The sequence below is a fragment of the Ciconia boyciana genome, chromosome 5 (genome assembly GCF_034638445.1).
Source record: "Ciconia boyciana chromosome 5, ASM3463844v1, whole genome shotgun sequence".
Taxonomy (NCBI): Eukaryota; Metazoa; Chordata; class Aves; order Ciconiiformes; family Ciconiidae; genus Ciconia; species Ciconia boyciana.
The window spans coordinates 15,020,902-15,033,146 of record NC_132938.1 but is presented as its reverse complement, the minus strand read 5'-3'; the positions used below and the strand labels follow the sequence as shown (position 1 = coordinate 15,033,146).

Here is a 12,245-nt window from a genome sequence, read left to right as displayed (position 1 = left end):
AACAGAATATAATGCATTAGTCATCACTGAGTGACTATGTTATTTAAACAAGAAAAAGCAGTAACAGGGAACCTTTCTTAGTTCTAAAAACTCTGCAAGTACTGGGCTTTTGGTCATTTTACAAAAAAAGAACTCCTCTTCTCTCATCTCCTCCCTCTCAAGTCCCAAATTTGTCTAATAATGAAGGAAAAAAAGACTTATCTGGATGTCCATGCAGTTCAAATAATAGTTCTGATACTAATAAAACACCAGTTCCCCAGATAATAAAAATATCAGCTTGATTTGAATAATTGCATACATAATTCACAAGATATGCTAATGGAAAAAGAAGTTTAAAATTCAAATGAAATATAATTTTGAATACCAATAAACATAAAAACTGAAAATCACAACCAAGTACCTTTACAGAAAAAGCTGCTTGTGTTTCTATTTCTCAACTTTTCATTCTGGGGAACTAGTCCTATGTAATTGGCAGAATTTTTTAATCAAAAAATATGAGTTAATACATAAAGGCAACTTATGTGAGAAGACTGTAACACTCAAGCAATTTATTGAAGAGCTTAGGATGTTTATCAATATAAAAGGAAACATGATGAAGTATATTTCTACTGCAAACCTTTCAGTATTGTCTGATGCACACATATTTTAAATTGACTAAATTGCAGGAAAGATCTGCACTAGGATTCTTTTAAAGAAATGTATTCCTTTATCATTTGTTGTCCTTACTTTGCACAGTATGCTAATGTATGAAGTTTTCAATTAAAAACTAACAAAATGCCTGGGATGCACTATTTAAAGAATGCCTAGTTCTTTTAAGTGATAGAACACGTTCTTATTATCACATAAAGCATCTGCTGAAATCCTTGGGGAAATTATGAATCAACTAGTTGAAGGCATATGAAAAAAGACAATTTTTCTTCAAGTCATCATAAAGATTGGTTTATGCCCTGTGATTTATTTAAATTGAATTTTAATTTAAATGACAATTTAGCCATTACATCACATCTGCAACGCATACAGACTCCACCTGGTCAACATCTGTTTTCTAGTTCTTACATCCGTAAAAAGAGGCAAAGCGGTATTCTCCAATGTTACATAAAAGCACTGCATCTTCTGGGGTATTTTTTAATGCCTTACTACTCTTTATTTAAGTGGTATTCTAACTTCTGAAGTAGCTCTTTCATTGCTCCACATTTAGCATATATCATACACACAAATTGAGCTGTTTTCTCTGTTTAGTCATCTGAGAAATCTTGAACCTAGGATTTCATGTGGAAACAATAATATAAGAGTACAACAAACAGAAGAGCTGGTATTTGTTAGCACATTCTATAATTGCAGGAACCATGCTATCTGTCTTTGAAGTTCTTCAGCGTGAAGAATACTGTCAAGGTTATGTATTTTTACACACAAAAAATATCACACAGTTTGTTTCTGTATGTTTTTTCTGAAAAGTTATGCGAGTTACAAAAATACCAATGCCTTACTTTTCTCTCATTACTTCTTACCAAAATTCAGAACTGGTTTGGGGTATTGTGTTTACTTGGTTTTGGCTCGTACTACTATTTGTGTCTTAGGAGGATATATTTGAGTGAATCTAGTTGTGCTTAATCATGCTGAATCACTCTGAATAAAATGTACTTATGGACTTTTGAAAACATCTCTCTAGTTTCAATGTAAATAGCTGGTCGAGCCAAACACCAAACTGATAAAGCAGCATGAAGTCTTGGAAAAACACTCAATAATTTATTTATTGATGTGTATGTTCTAGAATTTGTTATTTTTAAATTAAAATGTACATAATGGAACTTAAGGTTAGAATTCAAATAATGCAGATTGAGAAGACATGGAAAGCCTTTCAGGTATTAAATAAATCGCAAACCTCTTCCTTCTCCCTGACATTCTTACACCTGGGAGCATACAGAAAAAGAAAGTGAAAAAGTATGGGTTTTGATACTTGACTGGAAAAAAAAAAACCTACAAACCCAACCAAAACCAAGCCAGACCAAAAAGCCAGCAAGCACATCATCTTTAACTTCTCCTAGACATTTTCACGTCTACATTAGCAGCCTGAACGTATGCCACGATAGGAAGCAGAAACTCTTTTGTTTCAGTTAAGAAGTTACATTCAAGATTTTTATTTTAATCATGTTTCTACTCGCCATGAAGACCTGCCATCTCAAGTAGCGTTTATTCACAGCATAATCACTTGTTTTAGTAGAAAGATAGTGGCTTAAAAAAAAAAAGACAAAAAAAGAGACAAAAAGAAAGAGAACAGGAGAGAGAAGTGACCATCTCTTGTACCTAAACAGTATCCTAAATAGCATCTTTGAGACATATTACCAGCGTGCAGGATTTCATTCTAAATTATTTTATGCAGAATATTACTTAATGGGACACACAAAATATTTTGTTGCATTTGTAGAAGTCCAACAGGTTTATCAACCCACATTTTACTGATCCGGTGCTTTAATCATTTAACATAAATGAGAAGTACAACACTATATTGGCACTCTGCCATTTACAGACTTAACTTCACATGCCAGAAGTGTAAAAGAGCCCTGGAATGCACCTGCTGACAGCAGAAGTTGCTCATCCAACTACAGATTTCCATTAAAACAATCTGCTTAGAATCTAAACATGAGTAACAGTTTTGTTGAATGTCCTACAAATGAAAGGCACAGTTAAACTATTTTCTGACATTACTCACAGTCTCTTCTTATCTATCACTCGCTTAACTCGGATGGCTCTTTGTTCAGAATACAGCTTACACACTCCTGTTCAAGATAGCAGTAAACAAAACTTCAGGTTAGAAAAGCACGATTTCTTTCTTGGAAAACACAATCATTCATTTTTAACCATTCAATAAATACTAAGTACTTTTTAAGTAATCTTCAATGAAGTCCAAGACAGCTGTTCTGTGCTCCTTTACCTGAGCAGACTGGACACCCTTGTGTGCTGAAATAAAAAAGAAAGACATAACACAATCTTTTAACTTTTTACTGAATTGCACAAAAGTTTGCGTTTTCAGTTGATACACAAGTCATATAAAATTTTAATAGGCTCTTGATTATATGTTATATATTAGTATTTATTTTAAACATAGCTATATTTAAATACAGGTTCTGTAAAACAGCAAATCATTACAACAAACCAAAAGCTGAAAACAACTAGCGTCTTACAATATTTATGTTATTGATTTGTTATATATGCCACTGAGTCATATTATGTCAATTCAATTTCTGAACAAGAATAGATGTCACCACGCTAAGCATAGCAAAACAGATCTAGAGATTTAACTTGCTTAAAATATTGAACTTCTAACACTTTAAATTCTCCAGTGTACAGACTATGCGGAAATCTTTGGGATTTACTGTGTCAAGCATCCTTTTAATTCACATGTATTAATATTTCTTATTTTGATACTATGCAATTCCCATGCGTGACTGACTCAATGATTCTGAATAATGCTACAACTGGGTTTAGATGGCATTTCAAAGCTGATGAAAATCTTTCGTATATTGATAAAACACACACATACAGCAAGTCAACTTGAAAATGGCAAAACAAAAGTTCTCTCTACAACTTTCAAAAGATAATGTTGTAGAGGTATGATCCCATTCTCAAGTTGTCAAAAATGCTATTACTTTACCAGGATTCTGTTGAAGTTCTTTAATTATCTCAAACTTGGAAAGACTACTTGTAATACCTTACAAGTGGACAAGGTAGATAGAGACAACCATTGAATTTAGCGAGCTTTGGTTCAGGCCTCTGTGCCACAGTGCTAGATTACTATTCAAGTAGTAAATATTTAAGACTATCTTTTTTTACACTTGCTAATTACTGTATTTGAACAAATAAACAGAATTCTATGCTCTGGCTTCTCCTTCCACTAACATTAAAGAAAATTAAGTAGAGTAATAATCAGCTAATGGGATAACCCAGATGCAAAGAAAAAGGCAATGAGACTTCACCAATCTCTTTCCAAATGCATTTCAGATTCACCATCCAATATTCAGCATTATATTACCCTTTATCAATAAGTAAAAAAACCAAAACAACAAAAAATCCAACCCCCAAACAACAACAACAAAAAACAAACAAAAAACCAAACACCAAACAAACATTTAAGAGTTGCTCAGTTTACCTTCTGTTCTCAGCTGATGAATGGCATCGGCACACGTCCTCATAAATATCTGAGCATCTTGATCTATCTGATCACGCTCTGTATCTGTCATCCTCACATACTCAGACATAATATGGCTGAGAAACAAAATAAACTGTCACTTAAGAAATCCCCAACATAAAATCTACAAGTACACATTTTAGACCTTCTTCCCACTTACCATCTCCACAGAAGCTTTTCTGCAACACTGATTTTCACAGAAAAAGAAGTAAAAAGTACAATAACCATCACTGATAAAAATGCCACTTCTATAAAGCTGAAAGGTTTTATAAAACATTTTTTGACTGGTAAAAGATGTAGAAAAAGCAATATATGCTATAATCTCCTACATAATCGAATACTGAGCAGACAAGGAGAAAATAGAACTAGAAAATATACCATTACCCTCAGTACTTATTCCAAGGAGGCGTATTTCAAGTCTAAAAACACCAAAACAAGTAGGATAAAGGAATAGCTCAAATGCTGAAAGAAGCCAAAAAAATTTGAACTTATTTTACTTAAATGTATGTTTTCATTATCCTAAATACTGAGCTTCATTTTCAAAGTAGCTGTACTATGAAACCTGTGAATTCAAACCATAGTAAAGAAGAATATTGGAAAATAATGCACATTTTTAAATATCAAGTCAATTATAAGATTTATGAAAACCTGTTCCTGTTATTTCTATTTTAGATTATATATTATGATTTAATATTTTCTAATAGGATTAATAGATCTTTTTGTTACTAAATTAATAAAAATGGAGGCCTGTCAGTAAAATATTAACACACTATAGATAACCACCAGAAAAACATAGTGCATAAAGGTATTTAACAGTGTTTCCACAGCCATAGATGACAGGATAATAAAACTTTGCTACAGCAGCTTATCTTATGTTCATCTTGGGTTTCTGGATGATACAGTCATCACAGCCTATTATATTCATCTTAAAAAACGGGAAGAAAAACCTCAACTCATACCCTCATTTTAATTTAATTTTTATTTATATGTGAAAATTTCCCACTTGTTGAAGGTATGTATAATGCAACTATATTAATGCAGTAATACAAGTAAAAAGAAAGGATCTTCAATATGCAAAGCTAGCCTGATACCCTTAGAGATCTCACATACTTCACTGCAATAATGCCAATTCTTCCCTGTGTCTGCTGCAATCCCTGCCAAGGGAATGCCTACAACCAATTTGCATCACCCCGTCGCATCATCTCTCATCACATACAAAACCACCAGCTCCTTCCCACATCTTCAATGTACTGTCATCGTGGGTCTCCCAGATCTCCTCCACAAAGTTTTAAGCTTACTCTAATGTCCCTGAGTATAATACCAAAATGTCTTAATTCCCAAATTAATTTCTGCTTCCTGGCCAGCTAGTACACAAGCACACATTAGCCAACAAACAGTAAGGCAAACTAATTAGAAGTAATATTCTGTATTTCACTTGTTTGTTTCCAACACTGTCATGCATTTGACATCTAAACATCAGGATTTTTTTTCCCCCCTCTCGTTAAAACTATTCTAAATGTTATAAAATTATTTTTTATAAAACTTACAGAAAACTTAGAGAAAAGCAGACATATATAGTATTTCCATTTATATTTTACTAGCTAAATTGCTCTCCTTTGGTCAGGACAGATGGGTTTCATATGGGTTTTTCATGGCAAAATCCCTATTGCAACTGTAATCAGTGGTCTTCTAAGCTGTAACTCTAATTTGCACTTTCTGAGAAAGCCACTTCTGAATGATGAAAGATTTGAAATAGTCTGATTTTAGAGACATCTGATGGAAAGGCTTTCCACAGCCTGTTTAAGATGACATATTGATATACATGCAATATAAGATAACTTATATTGTTAAAGGTATTAGGACAGATCTCTCCCCCACTCCCTTTGCACAGCTTACATAGATGGGGCTTTTTATTACTAGTCTGTGGCATAAGCAAGTTCTCAGCATGTGTAAAGCCAGAAAATCCATTCTTACATCCATCACCGCACAGGCCCAGACAGAAGGGGACCATTAAGATCATCTGGTATGGGATAATACATAACATCGTTCAGCAATCCACGCCTAGAGAGTTACTTGAGAATGTTAGGGCGCACAGATTCAGATGGAAAATTAGGATGGAGTAACAGCTTCATGATGGCCCCTTGATGAAGAAAAAAAAAATCTCCACTATTCTATTTCAGATTACAATAATAAATTCTGGCTGGTCTGCTACCAAACAGAGTATAAAGTTCTTGTCTTTATACGTCTAGGTTCTTGTACCCTGCCCAGCTTTGTAGTATTTGCAGAGTTCTATGCTTTCAATGCACTTTTTAACACTACAGGGTAAAATAAAGATTAAAAAATGCAAACCATAATTTTATTTTACATCAGACTTAAAAATACATATGAAAAAACCTGCTTCAGGCATGCTTTATTTTTTACTAACAGTGTAACTAGTAGTAATATAGTGATACACTGAGGATAATTTTAACAGCTTTAACATTGGGAAACGAGTTGTTCGGGTACTTTTCATAGTTGCTAATACAAAAATATGGTAGATCAAATTCTTAAATACGAGTTTCACAGCTTCAAAGGTAGCATAATGCAGCTTAATCCAGTAAAAAATAGAATACTTTTTCTTTTATAACTGCTTACAGTTTACATAGTGTCTGGTACCAGCACGTTAGAACAAGAGCTGGTCAAGGCACTCTGAGGCAAGGATACCTGAAACCCAGCCTCCTTGGGAAGGCAAGAATGGAGTCATACAGGTCACATTCCATTATGGCAAAACACATATGGCATCCACTAGTACTAACAGGGTACTGAAGTCCCCATTGCACTCTGCAGTCAATCTGCACATGGCGATTATACTGAAAATCCATCTAATCACCATCCTCTAGCCTTACCGTAAAAAGAACATTTAAAAAGAACAGGCCAAGGAAAAACAAAAACACAAAAACCAAAAACCCAACCGAACAAAAAAATCCAGCTGTGTCCTGCATGTCAGATACACAAATACTTGCTCAGAAGTGCAGTGGCAGTGTCATAGCAATGAGCTGACACATCACTAAAATCAAGGAAGGTCAAACAAACCAGGTTTTTCAGAAGCAATCAGAAGAATTAGCCAAGACACACACTGGCTAATGCATGCAGATAAAGAAGGGAGAAAGGGGGAAAAGAAATTCTTCTAGATTTTTATCCTAATCAACAGGAGAAAGCTTCATGAGAAACTTGGGCTGGAAGGCAACTTGGGTTACTTGTGATTTTTAAGGTGGGTGAACAGCAAGATAAAGACAGTGGCCATCAAGTAGGCAGACTTCAATAGTCTAGAAAAATTAGTAGGTTAAATTGCATAGAAAAGGGAAACCTAAAAAGGAACAGAAAAGAATTCAGGTGAACTAGTAGTTTTTGTATAGAAATGACATTACGATAATTTGAAATTCTGCAAGGGATACCAATGATAACAAGAGATTACTCTGCAAATATTACTAAGAAAAACACCTAAAATAGGAAATTCATCAAATGAAAGGATGTATCCTCACTGCCAAGAATTAGGGGAGAACGAGTGAGTGCTAGGTCAATGAAAAGATGAAGTATAGCAACTATCTTTAAAAAATAGGGTTAAGGAGAAAAAAAAAAAAAAAAAGGACAGTACTTATAGACTACTCAGCCTAGGAAAATATAGGAACAAATAATGAAACGATTTTTAAGTACTCAGGAAAGAACAAAAATATAACCAGTAGCCAAGATGTATCAAGAATAAGTCATATGCTGTGTAATTTACTTCTGGGATGCAGTAACAGGTCTTATGGATGGATGAAAAGCAATCATTGCTATATATCTTCTCTTTAGTGTGGCTTTTGTTACCATCTCACATGACATTCTCATAAGCTACCAGCTAATAAATGAGTTAGAAGAAACAAGCACCATATGGATGTGAAACTGTTTGAAAAGCTGAATTTGGAGTAGTTATATACCAAAACAGAAGGACACACCGAGTTGTGTTCCACAGGGGTTTGTCCTGAATCTGATGCTATTTAATACTTTCATTAACAACTCAGACAGTAGAATGGAGTATACTCTTATTAAATTTGCAGAGGCATAAAGCTAAGTGAATTAAAACTGTATCAAGAGAACAAGACTTCAATTTAAAACAATACCACCAACTTGGAGAAATGACGTAAAGAATTTGAGTAAGGAGTGGTCAGAGGTTCTTTATTGCAGCAGGAACAATTATCTGAACCCACAGAGAATGGGGAACAACTGATTAGGGAACAGTTCTTCAGAAAGTCATCTGGGATCATATTGGATCATAGACCGAACATAACAACATGTTGTTGCATAAAAAGTCATTATTACAATGGTATGCATAAATGCAATATAATCCATTACAAATTAATCTTTCTGCTATCGTTAGCTTTGGGCAAGGCCTCAGATGGAGTTTTGTTTCATTTCAGCACCTCACTGCAACACCAACTGGGACAGTGTCCAAAGGAGAGGAAACAGTACGATCAAAGGTCAAAGAGAACATGTATGAAAAACCAAATATACTGTAATTGTTGATTCTAAAAGAGACTGAGGAGAAACCAAAATAAGTTAGTGTAAAAAAAAAAAATACTAGTAGCATGGATAAGGAAACAGGAAAAAGCAGAGGGAGGATATGGAATCTCCACTGAAAAATATTTAAAAGCAAGCAAAACACAGTGCTAGAATGACCTAGTCATTCTCTTTTTGAATGTGTCAGCCATGCTCCTTTCAGCCTATCATTTCTATGATCCTATTTTGCTGGCAAAGCACAAGGAACCAGAGCTGATGGAGGCATTACACCAGCTTTTGGAATTACTAACTCTTTCTGCTAGTGCATAAAATATTTTCTGCTTACTGATTCAATAAAGACACCAAATCAAGCAGAAAAACTTGATTTTCCTCCAACAACATATTACAAAAGAGAGAGAAGCAATAAGCTGAAATAAACCAGTTCTAAACTACTGATATGTACTGTTTTAGCAGATATGTGCAATTTACCACCTGCAGATATTGTGTTACAAATATATACATAAATGCTCACACACACATAAGTGTGTGGGTATATGCACATATGTACATGCATGTATAACCTTAGTTGTAAATACAGCAGACATTTTTAAACTTCTTCCCTTTGGGCATCTAGTATGTTTTAAGTTATTTTATTTCTTATTTAACTATAACTTATATAAATGTTATATAATTTATACATATAATTTATATATATGTAACATATATATGTTATATAATTTATAACTTATTGAACTACTAGATTTAAACAGTATTTATTATGTTTTGTGATCTACCATATTTTAATTTACTGCCTTTTTCCATCCAAATGCTGTCTGACATAAATCCAAGGTAAAAACTTGTCTACTCAAATGACAAAACATTCCACAACAAGATATTTAAATTATTTTTTTTAAGTCTGTGAGGAAGCTTCAGCAACTAGAACAGGCAGTACAGGCATACCTGAATTAGTATTTTCAGTTTTGTAAAATATTGCTGAGAAATTCCAGAATGCTGCTATGAAGAATTACTATTTCTAAAATGTGATATATGAACTTAGTACAATCAAAAAAGAGAAATAATTTGAAAATAATTCCCTGGAGAACAAGAAAATACTATATACCCCTCCATGAAGAAAGTCCTTACAGATCACCTACATGTTTTACTATCTTAGTATAACAAAGCCTTGCTTCTTGTAAAAATGCAATTAAGTCAAGACAAGAAAGCAGTCTGGCATTGTAGGGGAGCCAGTAAGACACTAGTTTTAGAGTTCTTTAATGCCTAGTTCTTTTCTTTTATTGGTTAAGCCAAGGGAACACTCTCCACAAAACACAGGGTAAGCATTCAACAATTTTCTATTAGGTGGCAAACATGTAACTGATTTATTGCTTCTTTTTTTTTCAGCTTTACTAGGTAGATAAATGCTACGGCAAGAGCCATAATTACTGGGCACCAACATTATTTTTTAAGACAGATAATTTGTTAAGAATTTTTTTCAACTATATTATTTGCAATAAACAACATATGAAATGTTCAAACACTTAACTGTACAGAAGGACCACAGGAGCATGTAATGAAGACACATCAGAAGCCACCCATCCAGCCTTTCCCATAGATCCCATGGAAAAAGCATCATTTCTACTCAGAACCGACCTATGCTACACTGATGAACTACCTAAGTATCTCTATAGTTGCAAAAGACAATAAAGTAGATGTCTAATAATCCCAGATGGAAAGCTCCTCTCTCAAAGTTTTTCCTTTTTATGTCTGAGGTGTTCTGTGGTCAAAATCTAGAATACTTTCAATTCCTTTCTAATGTCTGATTAAAACAGTAGGAATAACTACTGGTCTTTAAACTGTCTAAACCTTGAAAGATCCGTCAGAGAAACTGGAGGCTGTGGAGGAATCCCAAGAGGATCATTTCAAATTCCCAAGTGTTAGGGCACTACAGCTAGTTCCTCGAACTATATTTAACACAAATGTACAAACTGTCTTGGTGGTTCAACGATCAAAAACATGAAGGAGCCGATGATGAAAAGCAAAGGCACAAGCTGTTCACAGACGAAACGTTAGACAATTTACCAAAAACTGAAGATAGGATCTCACACAGCACAGTGTAGAAAGCAATGCAGGAATGCATAACAGCAAATGGACTGAGAGGAAGAATGTACACCAGTCACACACTAAAAATGGGAAGGTAACAATCCTCATCTGAAGGGAATGATCACAGTTTGCTTAATAAGCAAAAATAAAAAAGCACCCACATCTTGTTAACATCTTCAGGAACCAAGAGTCCCTGCCTTCTCCTTTCCAGGAAGGATGATTAACTTGTTCTGTTGGAAACAGTTTATGACCAAAGGGAGACGAAAGAAATAGCCACCTACCCTTACAGCTAATTCTCTACAGAACTGAAAAAAGGAAAGCTACTATTCATTTTTCTGTTATGGCATCATAAATGAGAAATTATTCCACTAAAGTCAATAAAGCCTCATCAGCATATCACTTACAAGATAAGAATAAGAATCTGATATTCAGACTTTCATAGAGTCAGGAAGGGGTTGTTTGGGTTTTTTTTAAGGTACTGTTCATCACTAACTCACTAAAGATACGCATAATGCAACATTGCTGGGAAAGTCCTTAAAGATCACAATTTAGCAGGGATAATTTTCTAATATATAAATGTCTTGTGTTTACCCTATTTACTCATTGATTGAAAATTACTTTTCTGATTATCAAGTAAACTTTTTTTAAAAGTTAATCAGTTCTTTTTTAAGCAAAGTCCTTAGCTATTTTTCTTATACATTGCCTCAAGGACTACACCCCATATGCGCTTTCTAAACACTGCTCTGAAGCTTAATTAGCCTACTTGAAAAAGCTGGTGAGGAAGTCCTTGAGATAAACCATAAAACAGATACGAACAAATAGCCAAATACTGTTTACCATTGCTGGTTTTAAGTATTGTCAGAGCATTTTCCAACAGAAACTAATTAATTTTCATACTCTGAGATGTCCTAAAGCATTTCTTGATTGTTGAGTTTCACTTCTTTCCAAAGATTCTTGGAAAGAGACTGCAGTTAACAACATCACAAGTGACAGCTCAGAGACAGCTACTATTAGCAGGAACAGTGATGATGCAATGTCTCATGATTTAGCTACACATTTCTTATAAAATACCCTGCCACTGAATGTGTCCACTGATCATGAGTATGATACCCAAAGGGCTTTGTTAGGTTTGAAATGTGTATATGAAGCCAGCAAAAAAATAATTTTAATTACTTAAGTTATTTTTCTTTAAGACAAGGCTCTAATGTTAAATAAAAGCAATGGATGGTACATACAGTTATTGGTCCATCCCTTAGTAGGTGTAACCAATAATAATGAGTCACTCATAGTCTTTGCTACTCATTCAGTGTTTTAATTACTTTTTTTTCCTTAAAACGTGTGTTGTAGAGAAAGCCCAAGTTTTCACACAATTATTGCCACAGATTTTAAGATGAATACAACCCTCAATTTTTAATCCAAATGACAAGAAATAACCATACATTTG

General features: G+C 34.1%; 1 protein-coding gene across 3 annotated transcripts in view; it reads right to left on the bottom strand.

Moving 5' to 3' along the window:
- Positions 1–12,245, bottom strand: part of STX18 (syntaxin 18) — a 69,218-nt gene that overhangs the window by 16,849 nt on the left and 40,124 nt on the right. For all 3 annotated transcript variants that reach the window (XM_072862875.1, XM_072862877.1, XM_072862876.1), the window contains 3 exons: positions 4,148–4,263; positions 2,881–2,958; positions 2,711–2,777 (listed from right to left, as the gene is read on the bottom strand). In XM_072862875.1, the coding sequence (XP_072718976.1) occupies positions 2,711–2,777; positions 2,881–2,958; positions 4,148–4,263 (261 nt within the window). The remainder of the gene's footprint in view (positions 1–2,710; positions 2,778–2,880; positions 2,959–4,147; positions 4,264–12,245) is intronic.